Source organism: Syngnathus typhle, linkage group LG17 (assembly GCF_033458585.1).
Source record: "Syngnathus typhle isolate RoL2023-S1 ecotype Sweden linkage group LG17, RoL_Styp_1.0, whole genome shotgun sequence".
In the NCBI taxonomy this organism is placed as follows: Eukaryota; Metazoa; Chordata; class Actinopteri; order Syngnathiformes; family Syngnathidae; genus Syngnathus; species Syngnathus typhle.
This window is the reverse complement of record NC_083754.1, coordinates 985,474-1,001,254: the sequence shown is the minus strand read 5'-3', so window position 1 is coordinate 1,001,254 and position 15,781 is coordinate 985,474. Positions and strand designations below refer to the sequence as shown.

General features: G+C 45.5%; 4 protein-coding genes and 1 pseudogene across 4 annotated transcripts; 3 read left to right on the top strand and 2 right to left on the bottom strand.

Annotated features, from left to right (window-relative positions):
- Positions 1 to 600: 600 nt before the first annotated feature.
- On the top strand, positions 601 to 1,536 carry rln3a (relaxin 3a). Its single transcript, XM_061302419.1, has 2 exons — positions 601 to 1,100; positions 1,214 to 1,536. The coding sequence occupies exons 1-2, from the start codon at positions 941 to 943 to the stop codon at positions 1,486 to 1,488; spliced, it is 435 nt and encodes a 144-aa protein (XP_061158403.1). The 5' UTR covers positions 601 to 940; the 3' UTR covers positions 1,489 to 1,536.
- A 241-nt stretch (positions 1,537 to 1,777) lies between these two features.
- On the top strand, positions 1,778 to 6,783 carry il12rb2l (interleukin 12 receptor, beta 2a, like). Its single transcript, XM_061303913.1, has 16 exons — positions 1,778 to 1,892; positions 2,791 to 2,891; positions 2,969 to 3,058; positions 3,261 to 3,399; positions 3,472 to 3,623; positions 3,709 to 3,851; positions 3,936 to 4,077; positions 4,161 to 4,237; positions 4,358 to 4,598; positions 4,679 to 4,879; positions 4,978 to 5,082; positions 5,183 to 5,317; positions 5,385 to 5,564; positions 5,653 to 5,716; positions 5,801 to 5,894; positions 5,965 to 6,783. The coding sequence occupies exons 3-16, from the start codon at positions 2,995 to 2,997 to the stop codon at positions 6,289 to 6,291; spliced, it is 2,064 nt and encodes a 687-aa protein (XP_061159897.1). The 5' UTR covers positions 1,778 to 1,892; positions 2,791 to 2,891; positions 2,969 to 2,994; the 3' UTR covers positions 6,292 to 6,783.
- A 542-nt stretch (positions 6,784 to 7,325) lies between these two features.
- Positions 7,326 to 9,450, bottom strand: LOC133170729 (zona pellucida sperm-binding protein 3-like; annotated as a pseudogene).
- A 734-nt stretch (positions 9,451 to 10,184) lies between these two features.
- On the bottom strand, positions 10,185 to 12,943 carry LOC133170728 (zona pellucida sperm-binding protein 3-like). The gene is made up of 10 exons (XM_061303858.1): positions 11,935 to 12,943; positions 11,763 to 11,878; positions 11,596 to 11,699; positions 11,359 to 11,533; positions 11,168 to 11,285; positions 11,016 to 11,098; positions 10,778 to 10,935; positions 10,561 to 10,716; positions 10,393 to 10,500; positions 10,185 to 10,336 (listed from the first exon to the last, which is right to left on the bottom strand). The coding sequence occupies exons 1-10, from the start codon at positions 12,280 to 12,282 to the stop codon at positions 10,185 to 10,187; spliced, it is 1,518 nt and encodes a 505-aa protein (XP_061159842.1). The 5' UTR covers positions 12,283 to 12,943.
- On the top strand, positions 12,730 to 15,171 carry LOC133170538 (uncharacterized). Its single transcript, XM_061303538.1, has 4 exons — positions 12,730 to 12,853; positions 12,938 to 13,264; positions 13,341 to 13,441; positions 13,524 to 15,171. The coding sequence occupies exons 1-4, from the start codon at positions 12,802 to 12,804 to the stop codon at positions 13,725 to 13,727; spliced, it is 684 nt and encodes a 227-aa protein (XP_061159522.1). The 5' UTR covers positions 12,730 to 12,801; the 3' UTR covers positions 13,728 to 15,171.
- Positions 15,172 to 15,781: the final 610 nt, after the last annotated feature.

The following is a 15,781-nucleotide window of genomic DNA, read 5'->3' as shown; positions in this document are numbered from 1 at the left end:
ATTACAAATTCATCACACTTTTGTAATTTTCCAAATGAATGACCTTTGACTAGTGGCTCCACAGATAAAATGTGTTTCATTTTTGTGCGACTCATAACTAGAGTTGCATGTTATCGGACTTTGAAAATGTCACCAGTAATGGCTCTGTTCTCTCTGCTCACCTTTGTGTTAAACCAATGGCAGGATTATCAAAAAGACAGGGTGGTAATGTGGAGGTCGTACAAATTGGTATTGGTGCATGGTTTAACGTGGCAGGATTATAAATACCATGCAAAGGCAATCGTGATTTTGGTTTAATGTACTTTATTATTATAGTGACGTTGGTGAACGTACACGTATTTGTGGTTACGTAGGTATTGTATTTACATCTGAAGAATTTTGAATCTGAATTTTAATAGCTAAACCCCAAAAGGATCTAGATTCAAGTATTAAGTGAGAGGGGCATATACACTCACCTACCACAATATGAGGTCACAGTATCATGAAATTCAACATAAGAGCACTTTATGAATGTGAAATTATATGAATTCAAAACATTAATATTTGAGTTATTAGGCTGTTAAAATCCTTTGACTTTTATACGTGACCATTGTGATTCTTTCAATATAGCGACAATTCAGGATGATAGCTTGCTTTACGCTATTAACTCGGGGGACAATCAAAGTTCCACAAATGACAACAAAAGTGACAAAAGCACTCTGACCTTTGATCCGCTTTTTATTCTTCATAAAGGTCTCGCTCGGACTGTATCTCCATTTCAAATCTGTCAGGGGATCCTGCATGCTCAATATGCATGCCCCCCTTACTTCAGAGAGCTTTATAAAGCCCGCTTGGGTCAGTGGCATAGTCAAAGCCGTTGCAGACAGGGACACAGGAACCTAATTGCGGCACAACAGAAGTAATTGGCTCTCTCTGCTTTGATTTCCTTAGGGTCCTTACTATGTGGAAAGTTGTGCTTCTGGCGCTATGTCTGCTTGCAAATGAAGTTCAGCCTATGGACCATCCAATTTACGGCGTCAAGCTCTGCGGTCGGGAGTTCATCCGATCAGTCATCTTCACTTGTGGCGGTTCACGATGGAGACGCTCGCTCAGAACTTCAGGTGAGACAGTTTCCTTGTCTATTATGGAAAGGAATTTTGTCATTTCCAATTGTAGTGACATGAATGGCACTTGTAGCATTCCTTCCAAACTCATCTTTTGCTCTTTACTGCAGCGGAAGACCTATTGGACTCCCATCAAGAGTCTTCGGAGGAATTGAGTCACAATCCTGTGATGGAGACTATACTCCACAGAAACAGAGATCTTGATTTCACATCAAATGAAAACCATGACGGAATCTTCAGCCGGCCAACTCGTTCTTTTATCACCGAAGAGATTCTTGAAGCCCTGAGGAAGGCGGATCGCAAGGGCCGGGAAGTGGTTTTGGGTCTTTCCAATGCGTGCTGCAAGTGGGGCTGCAGCAAGAGTGAAATCAGTTCCCTTTGCTGATTTGCAGAATTTTGTTGTATATTATTGAAATTAAACACACACCTATGTATGCACTCATTTTTTTTCCCCCATGAACGTTTGATTATATTGCATCAGTGTGAAAGCATCAAAACTGAGCTGTTTTCATTTGTCAGATGAATGGACCAATTGTGACAGAATTATGTCATGAGAGCACAAAATATTTGCGTTGGAAAACATTTATCCTTGAAGGGTCGTCGACTATAAACGCTTCGGAACGTGAAGGCACTGACTTCCCTATCACGTGGTGGGTACGTCATCAATATGCTGACGGGCGAGGGCGGTCCATTGATTCCGCTCAACACGGAAGACATCGCGACAACATACGCTACGCTGGCTTGACGGAGCGCTCGCTCGCTCACATCTGGGCTTTCATCGGTGATGAGGTACGACGCTACTCTATACATCATTGTTATTCATCACGCGTATTCTGATTTTAGACTGAAACTTCCAAAGTATAGTCACTGTCTCTACCCAGCAAGTTTGGCTTTCCGATTACGGTAAACGGAAATGTAAAGTGATGTCATCGGGGGGGTTGGATAACGACCATAACGCACTTCAAAATGTTCCCTTTTCGACACGTGCTGTGTATAAAGATCAATGGAATCTTATGACATTTCAGCGACACTAAATTGCTTTGTGCCCGTAAAATCCGCTTCATCTGAGGTCTGCCAGTCCAGTCGTCAATCTGGTCAAGACTTGCTTAAATGAAAAACGGGAAGTTCAGCAATCAAACTTTTGAAAAGGAAATGAGAAAGTGTTGTGCTTAGTATGCACATTTAGCGCTGTGTGAACTCTGTTTAGTATGAAGATCAAAAGGATTAACTTCGAGAAAATAACAGGTATAACCACCACGATGCTGTAATAGTCACAGTCAAAGTCATTCTACCTTGAGTTGTGTAACAGTGTGCTTAAAGTCAAAGTCAGCTTTATTGTCAATCCCTTCATATGTCAAGACACCCAAAGAAACCGAAATTCCGTTTCCTCCATCCCACGGTGACGAGACACAGTACACGATAAACATACAAGTAGACAACACAAAATAAAAACAAGAAGGCACAAACAATAAATGAAATGAGTGTTAAATAAATAATAAACACTTGCTATGGTGTAAACGAGTCTCTTTGCAACAAATACTAAATTAAAAAAGTTAAAAGAAGAATTTGATTACTATTTTGATTTTTGTCCAGCAACTAATTGTGCGGTGTGTCAATCGAGGCATAATCAATATCAACTGATTTGCAATATATTTCAACGCAATACACTTACCTGTGCCTTCTCAAGTTGTGACAGCACATACTGGATCTGCCCAAGGCCTGCCAAGTCAGTGGAACCTCTGGCTGACAGAATACCTCCTGTTGACGTACACAAAAAACACGGTTTCAGTAAGCAACATCTTTTGTTGACACAACTACTAAATATTTATTGGATGAGTAGAGTATCAATGTGTTTATTTTGACAGGCAGATGAGGCCTTGATCCAAATGGAATGGCTCCAAGATGGCTTTTCTCAATCTTAATAGTCAACATGGCAATTTCTTTTGCTGCTGCAGGTAGGCTCTTTTGCAACTACACACACACACACACACACACACACACATTTAAGCTTGTAGCTCGTATTGAGACAAATGTGCTGTGAAAAAATCATGTACCGTCTGCTCCTTTCCTGGTAGTGCCCGGCAGAGCTCTATTTTCTGCTGCATTGCAACTTTGAAATTCTTTCTTTTTTTAAACTGACTCTTTTGGGTTCATTAGGTCCTCCAGAGCCCCCTTCCAAACCCAAGTGCCACATTCCATGTCATGACAGCTGCGGGGTTGATATTTACTGTCATTGGAATCACAAAATTGATCCTCCGACAAATTCCAGTCTCCACTGGAAAAGAGAAAACGGCAGGTAAGAGCAACATGGCGCTGCTGACCAGTGAATGACAGAGGTGGAAAAAGTAACCCCAAATATCCTCTCCAGAGAGGAATTTGTGCATACTGGGGCCAGTTGGAGTGGGACGATCGGCCGGGAACACTTTTCCATGAACGGTGAACTTCAAGTTTGGGTGAAGGCTGAGAACAAAAACGGTTCTGCCAAATCTCAAGTGGCTGTTTTCAACACAGGAGACATTAGTGAGTCCTGGAAATATTCTGCCTAAGGAGTGACGGACGGTATTTCTTTGTAGTTGACATTTTTCTGTTTTCTCTCTGCCTTTAGTGAAGCCGTCGCCTCCTGTCATTTCATCGAGCCCCCAAGATCCTTTGGAAATATCCTGGAGTTCCATCTGCGATGAGCCGCACCTCTCTTTGGGAAAGTGCCATGTGCAATTTCGGACTCAAGCAGAAACACGCTGGCATGAGGTGGAACTGTCAATGGCTGCAAATCCTCATGGATTTTCAGGTGCAAATCGAAATATTTGCTCATGCGTTTTACTTTTGGCGTAGGAAGAAATTGGAGCGCAAGGCAGCTACGACTTTGACAGCCTGGTGGAGGCTGGTATCGTGTATGAAATTCAGGTTCGCTGTTCCTGTGCCACGGGCTTGAGCAGCGACTGGAGTGCAATTCACAGAATCTGCCTTGAAACAGGTAAGCCTACCTACAAGGGAGGTGGTTTCAAAAAATCACGAGTCTAATGGTTGGAGCACACCTGGGTTTGTTTGTTTTTTTAGCCCCCACTGGACCGATAAATGTATGGAAGGACTGCGGCGTGCCTGCCACAAATTTGGACTGTGCTATGACTTGGAAGGTAGACAACACACAATTTAGTCATTGTAATAATTATAAGTGTGTTCTTACGCAACAGAAAATAGAATTCAATATAGTCATATGTCTTGCCTCATGCGACATTATCCCGCCCCCTTCCCAGAAGCTTCCTCTATCGCAGGCTTGTGGCCACATTCTGGGCTACAAAGTCAAGCTGTTCTCCAAACACGGCACGAGCGTACTAATGAATATTTCCGCCGCTGAGCCGATGGACTGCTTGGTGTGCGACGGGCCGCATTGCCATCTCAACTCCTCTCTAAAGAACATATCGTCGGCCGCTATATCAGCCTACAACGCCCATGGTGCTACTCTGCCCGCTTACATCACAATTCCAACAACGCTAGGTATCACTTGACCAGATTGTCAATAAAGGTCTGCTGTAGGTATCTAATGCTCTTCTCTGATGAGGCTTTTTTTTTTTTAGGTAAAGTGACAAGCGAGCACCCTATCGATGTCAGGATGAATACGGCGAACCTCACCGTCTCGTGGAATCTTCCATCTCATCTCCCTGATGCCAAATCATTTAAGGAATATGTGGTGCAATACAAACAAGCAGGAAGTCCTCTGGGCAAAGGATTTGATTGGATCAGAGTCAATAAAAGCTGTACTACATTTACATTTACAGGTTGGTTTTCTTTGGCTACGCTAATGTCATTGCTACATAGTTGAAAAAGTCAACACTTGGATTTCATCATGGCCTTTGACTGCGTTTCCCCTTTACAGGTCATTTTGAAAAATACAGAGCCTACCAGGTGTCACTGTTCGCTGTTAGGAGCAATCAAGAAAGCCGTCTTATTTCATCGGCGATTGGATATTCTTGTCATGGAAGTAGGTCTCCATCCATCCATCCATCCATCCATCCATCCATCCATCCATCCATCCATCCAGTTTTGATTCCCTCCTAAAAATAGTCACAATCTCTTTTCAGTTCCCGCCAAAGTGCGTTCATTTAAAGTCATTTCCATTGCTGCGACGCATGCGACACTATTTTGGGAGCCTGCGGTGCTGACGGAACAGAACGGCCAGATCCTCTATTACCAAATCGGCGTTCATGGCCAAATGGGTAAAGTGCAAAGATGCAATCGTTGAAATCCTTGACCTGATTTCAAGCAACCTACTTTGCTTTACAGCCGTGCACAACGTGAGCGCTTCCCCTCAGAGAGAAAATAAGACGTTTGAGCTGGCCAATCTCAAGCCCAATCAGGAGTGTCAAGTGTGGATCAAGGCTGTGACTGAAGCTGGGCCAGGAGCCAACGTCACCACCAGTTTCATCACAAAGCAACCTGAGCATCTTGTGTTGCAATCAAAATGTAACTATTTTCTCCTCACAATCAGCCTTCTGACGAAAAGAAAAAAAATATATATTTCATCATCCATCCCCTTCTTTCTATTTGTCAGCACACATATTTGCCCCCCTGCTCGGTCTCTTGGTCATAATGTGCTGTCTTTTTGCTTTATACAGGTGAGATAAGAGATTATTTTGTCTGATGCTAATGCTTGTTCCCGTTTCAACGTCACTAACCTAGCACGCATGCTTGTATGACAGTTTGCATCAAGGATCGAGCAAGACGTGTCTGTGTATAAACGAGAACGTACCAGATCCGTACAATAGCACCATCTTCCAAATGCTCCAGTATCAGGTGAGTTGACTTCTATTTATCACTGTAAAGGCTAGAAGAGAAAAGATCTTAACTGTGTGACTGACTGCAGGCCAAGCAGGCCAATGAGGCCTTGTCTTGGATCAGCGTCCCCATCTCTGAAGCACATCCTACCATGTCTACGTTAGAGATCGTGCTCACCCAGCCACCTGTATGTGAACACAAGTGCCTCCCTGAAGAGCACACAAACCCAGCAGGATGTACAAGGCAAAGACAATATGGCAAAGAGCAGCAGTACAGCAAAATGGTTGACTCGGCGGAGGGAAAGGATTTAAGCCGAGTAGATGACGCTGGGAGTTCATCAGAAGAGGAGGAACAAGACGCATCGGGATATGAACAGCACTTCATGCCAACAGCGGCCCAAATACGCGATACTTGACACACAAATATTAGCCGTGATGACTTTTGACTATTTGTTGACATTTTCAATTTACAAATGATTGGTTGTTTTTATTACTGCTTTTATACTTACAAATGCACCGTATTGGGTGTTTTTAATGCTGAATGAGGTCTCCAAGATTTCATGAGTAATATCTGTTTATTCTTTTTAGTTCGACCGACTGTATACAAAGAAGAACATGCGGTATTAACTCAATACACATGACTGAATGCACATTTAAAGAGAATGGATTCTGCTGTACCGTTTATTAGGAGTATTTTGATGTACTATTTTTCACTCTATACAGCACTTTTATATTTTCTTACATGAATTGTCATTTCAAAGTGAACGTCAGTGGATGGAGTTAACATTTTTGAAGCAATAGCTGCCGTCTATAATGAAAAATGCAGTTATGATCGTAACTTGGTGCCAATAGAGGTAGGATATGACAGAGTCACCGAGTTGAATAAAGAAACTATTTTAAATATGCAATTCAACCTCTATTTATTCGAATAGGGCTCCTGTGAGGTATTAGTAACTTTGCTTGGGGATATCATATACAACGTAAACAAAAAGGTGCCTTGTCACTCACCTGCATCAATCAAGGAACTTGATCGCTTTCCACGCAATTTGGAAGAATGCAGGCAGGCTCCACGTCATCTACCTGCAGGGACTGACTGACTGCATGGGGCTTTTTCTTCCATGCATGTAGCAGAATGCGTCCAGTGAGTCAACAAGTTGCAGCCAGCAAGCTGCAATTGGAACCAGGAACCGTTTTAAAAGTGTGCTGCAAGTCAGAGTTGACCATTGGTCCCGCACGACACGTAACACGACCGCTCCTCTTCATTTCACAGACTGGCCAGAAGATGGCGATAGCGTGGCGCCTGAAAGACGAGGTGGTTCACCTACGGTGCAGATTCACTTTGGTCTCTATGCAATTTCCAGGGAAGCAAAAGCTGTCTTCCCCCAACACGCATGCTCTTGGCATAGTGAGGGACGACAAAACCAAACAGATCGTTGTGAAAAGAACTATTTTATTGACAACCTTGTTGCTTGCCTGCCTACTTTTTGGGCAGAATCACAAGTGGGCCGAGACTGATAACATCACACACCTTGGTACCTGCAAAAGAAGGAAATGGGGTCAATACATGTAGTCGCTACAGAGGCTTTGTTTGCATTTTACCATCAAGTTTGAGATGCTTGTGGGAATATTGTCTGCAGGTGTCATCACAGCAATGGCACACGTCAGGGCTCCCGTCAACATTTTCCCATCTGACGCTGAAAGGACTTTGAGCACGTTCACACAAACTCGCTCAGGGCGCTTACCTTGTATTCATATAAGTGCAAGCCTTGTTGGCAGGGGTGCTCCTCCGCATATCAGAGGTGACTTTCAGGCGGCATGTTAGAAAAAGCTGAAAAAAAGAGACAGGTTGGAAATGTCTCTGGTGACATTTCACTCGAAGCAACTCACCGTGTTTCTTTCATCTCGGTTAAAGAGGAACGCATCCAGCTGCAGCCGCAGAACATCCGCCCTGGTCCTGGACAGGAAGCGTGCTCTCGATCCTGGCTGTTTGGAGTCTGCGAGACACCTGAGAGAAAGGGAGAGAGACAACTTTGACCTCAGTGGACCTCCTTGAGACTTTGCATCTTACCCGTCGTTCTCAACGAGGAAGTATCGCGGCACGGACGACGCCTCTGGGCTCAGCGTTGCCACGCAGCTGGCGACAAAGAGCCGTCTGGGCTCCGGACCGGGATTGGTGTAGGACGCCTCCATGTTGAGCATGTCTCCCAAGTAGAAGACATTGGACAGCCTCAGTCTTGTCCAGTCGTCTACAGAGGACACAAAGCTGAACACGCAAAGTCAACACAAACGGTAGCTGCCGCTGCTCTCACCAGACATCAGCTTCAAGGAGAAGTCCGAGGTTGCTGACGGGGTCTTGCGAGATGTAGCGAGAATCTGAAGAGGCGCCTGAGGAGGACTGCTCACAATGTGTGTCCTGTACAAACACAATACACACTTACAATAGAAGACGGATTGGAATTGTCTTTGTGAGTCTTGGCATGTGAACAAACTGACAATTAAGCAGGCTTTGAATACATTTCTGGTACTTTGAGCAGAAATGCACATTTGGACAATAATCAGTCCTAGTCTTCATTGAAGCATATATGTAGGAGAGTCACCAGTGTTACCTTTTGTAGTGACAAGACACGGGCACTGCGCGTTGGGTCTTCCTTGTGACGTCATGATGATCGGGAGCAGGTGAAAAGGTCAGCTGGTTCGAGTAGATCAAGGAGTCTTCCGATATCTGCAGATGGAAAACGTTTTATGGGAACTCTTTTTTGGCCACATAGGCTCCGTTCCAATTAGGTAGAGGCAAAAGTGTCAGGTTAGTCAAAAAAACAGGAAGTTTTCACACCACAGGGGCCAGATAAACTGCAGTCATGTAAATAGAACGCCTCAAGCCACATTCAAGTGGTAGAAAAATAAAAAAATAGACATTACTTACTGTTAGCTGGGTGCCACATTGCTGGAGTCCAGCCTTGATAACCAGCTCAGAGTCACTAGCAGCAAAAGCCTGGCACTGTCCGAGGCCCAAAAACTCCTCGCCCAGGAAAAGCTCCTCTGGAGATATTGTCGCTCCATACAGGTCAGTCTTCACCTGGATGATCATTGACGACGGCGTGCACGTCACCAGCACGGGAGGCAACGGGTTGGATGGGCTTTCGCTGCTTTCCACCACAACCACGGGGGACTTGTACTCGCCCCCGTCTTCGTCAATCATGGGCCCTTCCTTCAAAGTCCGATTGGCCGCGCAAGACGACAGGAGCAGCGAGAGACAGAAGAAGGCCGCCGCCGCCATTGTGTTCGCTGCTAACGCGGGGTGCCGACCAACAGAGGCAAACATTCTTCGTTCACCTGTTAGCAGAACTGGCACGCCGGTCCAATTTATACTAAGGTCACCTGAGATCGGCATCTGTAAGCAATTATCAATTGATTTGTTGGCACTTGATTGGCTGGAGACCAGTTTGGGGCGGAGTTTCGCTGAATGCCATCTTGTTGCGTCTATGGGCAGAGGCGTAGCCAGGAATTTTTCCAGTAGGGGCGCACGCCCACAGGAAAAAAAAATCGAACATCACCCACGCCGTTCGCTGATCGCTAAAACATCCGGGTCCGGGAGGCAAACGGTGAATATGGATAACATCGCGCACATAGAATAGGGCAAGCACATTCGCGCAATACCGAAAGAAAAAAAAACGGCATGAAAATGAAGAATCGAGAAAGCTCGATTTTTTCCAACCCGGGCGCAAGGAGTCCTAGCCGGGGCGCCACCCTGCCTCGGCTACACCTCTCCCTATGGGCACCGCTAAAAAGGTCAAAAACAAAACGAGTCATTTGGCAGGGCTCATAGCTCAATCGCAACTCCCTAATTTCCTCACACTTAATCATTTAAAGGTCAATGGTTACCAACGGGGTTTCCCAACTTCAGTCATGTGACCCAAACTGAGCAGACACATGATCAAATGAAGGAAACTCAAAATGCTTCATTTCCCAATCAGGCGTGCCCCATTCTACTATTAAAGAACCAACGCTAATGCGTTAAGACATAAAAAGCAGAAGTGGGTAAGGCACTAACAATTTGGAAGCATTTAGTGATGGTGTTGCTCCTCAGAATTTATTAGGCTTCGTTTCAGAATCAGGAGTGCTCCATTCTACTATTAGAGAACCAATGCTAATGCGTTAAGACATAAAATGCAGAAGTGGATCAGGCACTAACAATTTGGAAGCATTTAGTGCTGCTCAGCAGAATTTATTAGGCTCAAGCACAACTGCCCCACACACCAAAGAAATCTTGACACCGTTCAAAAGAAACCAAGTTTGATTGCAACTTTTATTATCTCTGTGACTCCTTCATAGATTTGTCAGAGGTATCAGTCAAGTTGGAGACGGGGGTGAAATCCACCCGAGGATCCTCGGTGAAGTAGTCATGTCCACTTGGCAGGGTGGGTGTTGGCTCAGTGACTTGACTTTCTTCATCATCATCATCTGCACCAGAAAAGAGATGAAGAACCAGTTCTCCCATTTGAAAGCATCTCTCGTACCTTTCAGGTCTTTTTCACTTGTGCCGTCAACGAGGTTTTCGTCAGAGGTGAGGTCATCCTGGTGCAGGTCTTCAGTGAACAGGCCAGGGATGATCCCATTCTCTGGTTCTAAAGCCGGACGTGCAGCTTGAGCAGAGATAGGAGTTCCTTGTGGAGAGCGCCACTCACCTTTCAAACGCTTGAGGCCGCTCTGCCACTGGCTGCCGTACAGAGCAGGCCTCTTCATCTTTTGAAGCACTGGTGGCAGCTCCTCTTCAGGAATAGTCCAACTTTTCTGCTTGGGCAGAACCAACACGGGACCAACTTTGGCCTGATGCTCCCACCCTGGCGGGGAAAAAAAAGTCAATTATTGCAGTTGCTTGCAAAGGGGGACACTGAAACGTACCACTGGCGGGAAGTTTGCTCTTCAATTGACCTTGTGGTTTCGCCGGCTTGCCGAAACCACGAGGTCCAAACTTGGCAGGCTGACCGTGAGCATTGCCAACTTTACTTGGACTTTGGCAATAGCCGCACAGGTAGTCGTTGCCGTCAACCGAACGCCACCTGAAAAACAAAATGGAGGAGCAAGTGCTTCTTGAAAATATTGTCGCTTTACAGTGTACAAAATGGAAGCAGACACTTGCCTCCCGTTGACAAATGTACACGCTTTGTTGGGCGCTTCCGTATCGTGGACGGGCACCGCGGTCAGGAGGCACGTGATGTAAAGCTATAGAAGACAAGTGGCGGCCATTTTACAGCCTGCAGATGCGCATTACAAAACGAGGCAACGGCTCACCTCTCCCCTGTCTTCGTCGTGGAACCTGAAGGCGTCGATCGCCAATTGCAGCTTATCATCTTGTGTCCTCGGCAAGAAGCGAGCTTTGGAAGACTGAAGCTTGGAATCCAACAAGCACCTGTTCAATACAACGTGTCGTTTCCATAGCAGACTGAATAAAAGGCAACGGAATTGGGATTTGGCTTTCTCACCCGTCTTCAATGAAAACATATCTGGGCACAGAGTGGATGTTTGGCTGCAGCGTGGCCACGCAGCTGCTCAGGAACACTCGCAGGCCCACGTGATGGCCCCGGCGGACCGAGGCCTCCAGGAGAATCGGCTCGCCCAGGTAGTAGACATTGGCGCTCCTCTCGTACTGCCAATTGTCTGACAAAAAAAAGACATTTGAGGAGGCCAGCAAAAGGGAAGCCGTGACAGATGCGGCGTACTTGTCATGATTCTCAGCTTAAAGTCCAGAGTTTCCACTGCAGCTTGGGTGGCCATGAAGGGGATCCAGGTGGGCATGATGGAAGAACTGGACAGACTGTAGCGCCTACACACCAGCACGACATTTCAATCACTTCATAGCAACACACACACTTCCTTCCTTCCTTACCTGGCGTAGTGACACTCGATCGGAACGACCGCCCCGTCCATTCGGATCAGGCCATCGGGCGAGGCTGCCGGAGTGTAGATGAGCAGGTTGGTGTAGACCAGAGACACGTCAGTCATCTGTGGACACAACATTGCTCAGACAACGTTTCAGAAACACTGACCCAATAGCTTACCCAATATTTGGTGCCACAGTCCAGAAGGCCAACCACTATTTTGTACTCCTGATCGGAGAACGGCGCGGCGCCGCAACGGGTGTTTTCCCGCTCCGCAGTTCCGAGGCGCACCTCGGAACTGCGGACCGGCATCCCGGCGCCAAACAGGTCGGCTTGAATCAGGATCTCCAAGGAGTCCGGACGGCACGTCACCCGCACCGTGTTGAGGGGCCGCCGCTGGTCGGCCGCAACTCGTTCGGGCTCTTTATGGTGATAATCCAACAGATTCTTTTTGGAGAAGAGAAGGTCAAGGCTAGCCAGCGTGGAGGTCACACCTGCTAAGACCAGAACGAGGAGTAAAGGCGCCATTGCTGCGGGCCTCTGGACACAAACACTCTGCCTGCACCGAGAGCTGCCGACCTGAACAAACCTCACCTGGGAACCTTTTTATTAGGTCACGTGACCTTGGAACTGCACACCTGAGTCCTATCAGCCACTCATGGCGCACACACACACACGCACGCACACGCACACACATCTATGCCTGGAATAACTCTCAGATAATAATAATAATAATAATAATAAAATGATAAAAGTGTACAAAACATGGCTGTCATTTTACGTCAGGACTAGTAAAATAATTCACTTATTCGTTCATTCTGAAATAGATCATTTGAGTGGTGAAAAGCAATGAAGAACATTAGGAAAGTAACAACTGGTCAACTCATCTAATTATTAAGTGTGAAAGCCAATAGTGAAGGTACATAAGAATAATAAGAGTAGCTTGCTTCCGGCCGTGATGTTTCTTCCTGCTTTGTGGCAAAGAACAACATCAAGCGAGCGCAGGATGTGGTGGGAGGCTCATTGTGACTGAGCTTCAGTTGGAAGATGATGAAGACCGGCATCGTGTTTTATTTTCTGGCTCTTTGGCTCTTGGAGGGTGAGAATGAGCGGCATTTTAAATTCAGCGTCAGATTTTGGCTTATGTCATTTTGTCTGTGTGTGTGTGTGTGTGTGTGTGCAGTCAATGCAGATGTGATCTTCGTGGAGCTGGTAGAAAAGCAATCTGTGGAGCTCTCGTGCCCCCTTCAGCAGGAATGCGGCAAACTGACCACTCTCCACCTGTACCACCGCCGAGGCTCCGCTCAGCGCACCCTTCTGTCCCTGGGTCCAGGGGTCAAAGTGGACCCCGGCTACAAGAGCCGTCTGAACCTTTCGGGCGGGTGCAACTCGTCAGCGCTCAAGGTGAACCTGTCGCACTTAAAGCAAAGCGACTCGGGAATGTACGTGTGTGAAAACCCAGACGATGGCCTGTCTGCCACTCAGCTCTTCTTGCTGGTTAAGGCCTCAGGTAAGCATGATGTTCCCTTTCATAGTTCCAGAGGTCCAGTTGGGCATGAATTCACCCAGCGAGTTTGTTTGCGCAGAGAGTTGCTGCTCTTCCCTCTGCCCCCCTCTGCTCATGGCCATCTTTTCCGCGACGGTCCTCATTTTCATCTTGCTTTTGTGCTTTGCTCTGAGAGATTGTGTGAGTAGGCCCAAAGAATAATCACCAAAATGGGGACTCACTCTGGTTGCGTTCTAGCCACGTGAAATATTTTGGGTTTTAGGTGAAGGCCGATCGTCCTCCTCCCACCGGGCCGGCTGCTGTTCCTATTTATGAGGAAATGAGCAGGAAGGAGGAAAACTCTGGAGTCCCCCCGAACAACGCCCTGGAGGAGGAGCTCACCTCTCCATTGCACGCGAACACCCTTTTGAGACAGTCGGAGGAGAACTACTATGCCTGTCCCAGACACATCAAGCTCAAAGCCTGAATGGAAAAAGAACAAATGTTTTTGAAACAGCCGAGAAAAATCGCAATTTTATTCATATCTGAAAGAAGCTCCATAGTTCATGAAAACATTTGTTTTTCGGTGCATGTCGTTTGAACAATCACATTCTATGAGAAGAAGATATACACAGAGAAAAATCCAAATAAAACATTACAAGCCACTGACTTTGAAAATCAATAAATCTCAGTACAGACATTTCTTTTCTCTTAATACCCCCCCCCCCACGGAAAAAGCAGCCTAATTCCAAACACCCACTGATCCCCCCCCCCCTTGAAGAAAAAAAAAATCCTCATAAAAACCTTGAGGGTGACAGGCTGGAATCCCACAGTGCTAAAGAGTGAGACGCTCATTGGTTTATAGGAATACACAGCATGGCGATGTGACTGACGCTAGGTGGATCGGAACCAGGGGACAAACATATTCAAATGAACAATACGCATACTGGACCCCCCCCCCCCCAAAGACCCCTGCAATAAATCAACCACGCCAGTGTAGGCCATCCTCCGACCCTTGTGCATAGTTTCGTGTTCCTTTACAACCAGCTCCTCGTTTTCACAAACATCCTTTGCCGTGCGAACAAATGTTCTGCAAAAACTCATCGTTTCATGAGACACACAAAGAATAAAAAAAAAAAAAAAAAAGGTAAGAGAATAATGCACAACGCTCCTGATTCAGTCAGGATGGGACCTCAAGAAACAAAAAAAACACTAAACAGCATTTTGCATCTTATTCACTGTCTTTTTTTTCTGTTTTGAAATGTAAAGCAATTTTAATATACAGATTTTTATATAGATATATAAAGCACTCCATAGTCATTTAAAGTCCATTATTTGGTTATTACGTAACTGCTACGGATTTCGAAACGACTGGTATTTGCTCCTCCTTCTCCAAATCCAGAACTTTCAGTGCTTAGATGGTTCGTAATAATATTTGTCATCAAAATGTACATTAAAATGATGTGGTACTCTGGAACCCTGGCCTTCCTGAGACGAGATCCACTTTTTCAGCTGTGCAAGATAGTGAGCAATTGTCATTTTTTTTTTGTTGTCTTTTTTCCATTGTTGTTTTGTTTTGTATAAAGTCAAAAATATAGAGAATCAACCAAAAAAACAACATACAGGCTTTTCAGATAGTCCAACAGATACACAACACTGTTCGATCCCAGAGTTCTTAAAGTAACACGAGAAATCGCCATTCTCGGTTGCACTTTGAAAAATGGAAGCATTTGTCCTCTTTTTTTGTTGTTGTCATTTTTATCCTTTTTTTTAATTTTTTTTAATTTTTTTAAACACCGTTCCCTCCCCCTGACATTCCCATCGTTTAATTCTTTTGGAAGTCCAGAAGGAAACAAAAGTGTTTTGTAAACTGTCAGTGGCCCGGTGTTTACAATGAAATGAAATGTGAGAAAGAGAGAGAAAAAATCAAATCAAAATAATAACAGGTAGGCACCTCAGACAGCAGAAGTCCTTCTACCCCCCCACCAAACATCTATGGCCACAGATACCTTTTTTTGTCTCTTTTTCATTCTATACATAGGTCTGGATTTTTTTTTTCTTTTCTGTTTTTACGAGTTGCGTCAGGAATATCCCAGGAATGGTGCCACAAAAGATATTTTCGAATTCACAGCCTTCTCTGCCAGGAAGTGTCAGATGCTCAGACCTCTGCTCAGACACTCAAGTGCAAAATATAGTTTGTTACACAAGTCCTGGAACTTTTCAGACACCCCGGCGTCTGAAAATCGGTGCAATACTCAAGATTAAGATTAAGATTAAAGATTAAAGTCCCAATGATCGTCACACACACACCTGGGTGTGGTGAAATTTGTCCTCTGCATTTAACCCATCCCCGTGTGATTTTAATCCATCCCCTGGGGGAGAGGGGAGCAGTGAGCAGCAGCGGTGCCGCGCTCGGGAATCAGTTGGTGATCTAACCCCCCAATTCCAACCCTTAATGCTGAGTGCCAAGCAGGGAGGCAATGGGTCCCATTTTTATAGTCTTTGGTATGACCCGGCCAGGGTTTGAACCCACAACCTTCC

Bases quoted from the DNA above. Each gene is read 5' to 3' on its own strand.
- LOC133170538 (XM_061303538.1), top strand. From the start codon at position 12,802: ATGATGAAGACCGGCATCGTGTTTTATTTTCTGGCTCTTTGGCTCTTG. The intron at 13,265-13,340 runs GTAAGCATGATG...TTGTTTGCGCAG, and splicing joins CTTGCTGGTTAAGGCCTCAG to AGAGTTGCTGCTCTTCCCTC. The intron at 13,442-13,523 runs GTGAGTAGGCCC...TTTGGGTTTTAG, and splicing joins GCTTTGCTCTGAGAGATTGT to GTGAAGGCCGATCGTCCTCC.
- il12rb2l (XM_061303913.1), top strand. From the start codon at position 2,995: ATGGCTCCAAGATGGCTTTTCTCAATCTTAATAGTCAACATGGCAATT. The intron at 3,059-3,260 runs GTAGGCTCTTTT...TGGGTTCATTAG, and splicing joins AATTTCTTTTGCTGCTGCAG to GTCCTCCAGAGCCCCCTTCC. The intron at 3,400-3,471 runs GTAAGAGCAACA...TATCCTCTCCAG, and splicing joins TGGAAAAGAGAAAACGGCAG to AGAGGAATTTGTGCATACTG.
- LOC133170728 (XM_061303858.1), bottom strand. From the start codon at position 12,282: ATGGCGCCTTTACTCCTCGTTCTGGTCTTAGCAGGTGTGACCTCCACG. The intron at 11,534-11,595 runs GTACGCCGCATC...TTTTTTTGTCAG, and splicing joins TAAGCTGAGAATCATGACAA to ACAATTGGCAGTACGAGAGG. The intron at 10,717-10,777 runs GTACGTTTCAGT...TTTCCCCGCCAG, and splicing joins GAGCAAACTTCCCGCCAGTG to GGTGGGAGCATCAGGCCAAA.
- rln3a (XM_061302419.1), top strand. From the start codon at position 941: ATGTGGAAAGTTGTGCTTCTGGCGCTATGTCTGCTTGCAAATGAAGTT. The intron at 1,101-1,213 runs GTGAGACAGTTT...TCTTTACTGCAG, and splicing joins ACGCTCGCTCAGAACTTCAG to CGGAAGACCTATTGGACTCC.